This window comes from Cicer arietinum, chromosome 6 (assembly GCF_000331145.2).
Source record: "Cicer arietinum cultivar CDC Frontier isolate Library 1 chromosome 6, Cicar.CDCFrontier_v2.0, whole genome shotgun sequence".
In the NCBI taxonomy this organism is placed as follows: domain Eukaryota; kingdom Viridiplantae; phylum Streptophyta; class Magnoliopsida; order Fabales; family Fabaceae; genus Cicer; species Cicer arietinum.
This window is the reverse complement of record NC_021165.2, coordinates 35,795,231-35,796,448: the sequence shown is the minus strand read 5'-3', so window position 1 is coordinate 35,796,448 and position 1,218 is coordinate 35,795,231. Positions and strand designations below refer to the sequence as shown.

The 1,218-nt window shown below is 28.5% G+C and overlaps 1 protein-coding gene across 1 annotated transcript; it reads left to right on the top strand.

Annotated features, from left to right (window-relative positions):
* The first annotated feature begins 2 nt into the window (after nucleotides 1–2).
* On the top strand, nucleotides 3–698 carry LOC140920712 (uncharacterized). The gene has a single exon (XM_073369528.1). It carries the CDS (start codon nucleotides 3–5, stop codon nucleotides 696–698), a length of 696 nt encoding a protein of 231 aa, XP_073225629.1.
* The last annotated feature ends 520 nt before the right edge of the window (nucleotides 699–1,218 follow it).

The window sequence follows — 1,218 nt, the reverse complement described above, 5'->3', positions numbered from 1 at the left end:
ACATGACAACTAACCTTTCTGAGTGCATGAACAATGTATTAAAGGGGACACGCAATCTTCCAATCAGTTCTTTAGTGCAAGCAACATACTATAAAGTGACTGCAAAATTTGAAGAAAAAGGGACACAGGCCCAAGCAATGATTACATCAGGTTTGATTTACTCAAATACAATCATTCAAAATCTTAACAAGGAACGAGCAATGTCAAATTCCCATGAAGTTGTTATTCACAATCGAGCTCATAGTATATTTACAGTTAAGGAGTTGGTTCGTCCACCAAGTGGTCGTCCTGTAGGGACATTCAAGGTAGACCTCGACAAAAGATGGTGCGATTGTGGTGAATTTCAAGCATTACACTATCCATGTTCACATGTCATTGCCGCTTGTTCGTTTATTCACCGTGACTACATGATGTATGTGTCTTCTAAGTATACATTGCAATGTATCTTTGACGTTTACAAAGAAGAGTTCCCAGCAATTCCTCTTCAATCATATTGGCCAGAATACAATGGAATAGAGTTATGCCACAATCCAGCCATGAGAAGAGATCCAAAAGGTCGTCCACAGTCTACTCGTATTCATACTGAAATGGATCAACGAGAGAAAAACACACACCCCAAGAGATGTGGTTTGTGTCGGAACGAGGGACATAGCAAGAATAAATGCCCTTATCGTCCTGATGCTCCTAATAGAAATTAGTTCATTGTAATAAAATTAGTTAATTTGGTATTTGTATGTTTAATTATAATATTAAATTAAATATTGTTATATTATGGAGTCCATTTAATTAATTTTTTTAATAATTATAAAATATAAAATTAACATTGTATTTATTTATTGAATTAAAATATTAATTACTTAATTAATTAATAAATGAAAATTAAATTAATTATTAATTAAATTAAACTAATTAATTAAATTAAATTAATTATTTAATTAAATTAATAATAAATCAAACTTAAATTAATTATTTAATTAAAATAATAATTATTGATTAATAAAATATATATTAATTATTAAGAAAGATGTTAACGAAAAACAATGTGTTGCATTATTTCTCAGCGGATGAACGTGGCTTTATTAATTGATCAAATTCCCTATATATGTGCCTATTAAATAGTACCACTAATAAAAAAAAATTTATAAATGATAAAATAAATTTAATAATTAGAAAAAAAAATTAAAAAAAAAAATAGTTGAGAAATCGGTATCGGGGAAA

What these genes read in the sequence shown, in the direction of transcription:
- LOC140920712 (XM_073369528.1), top strand. Translation starts at nt 3, where the DNA reads ATGACAACTAACCTTTCTGAGTGCATGAACAATGTATTAAAGGGGACA.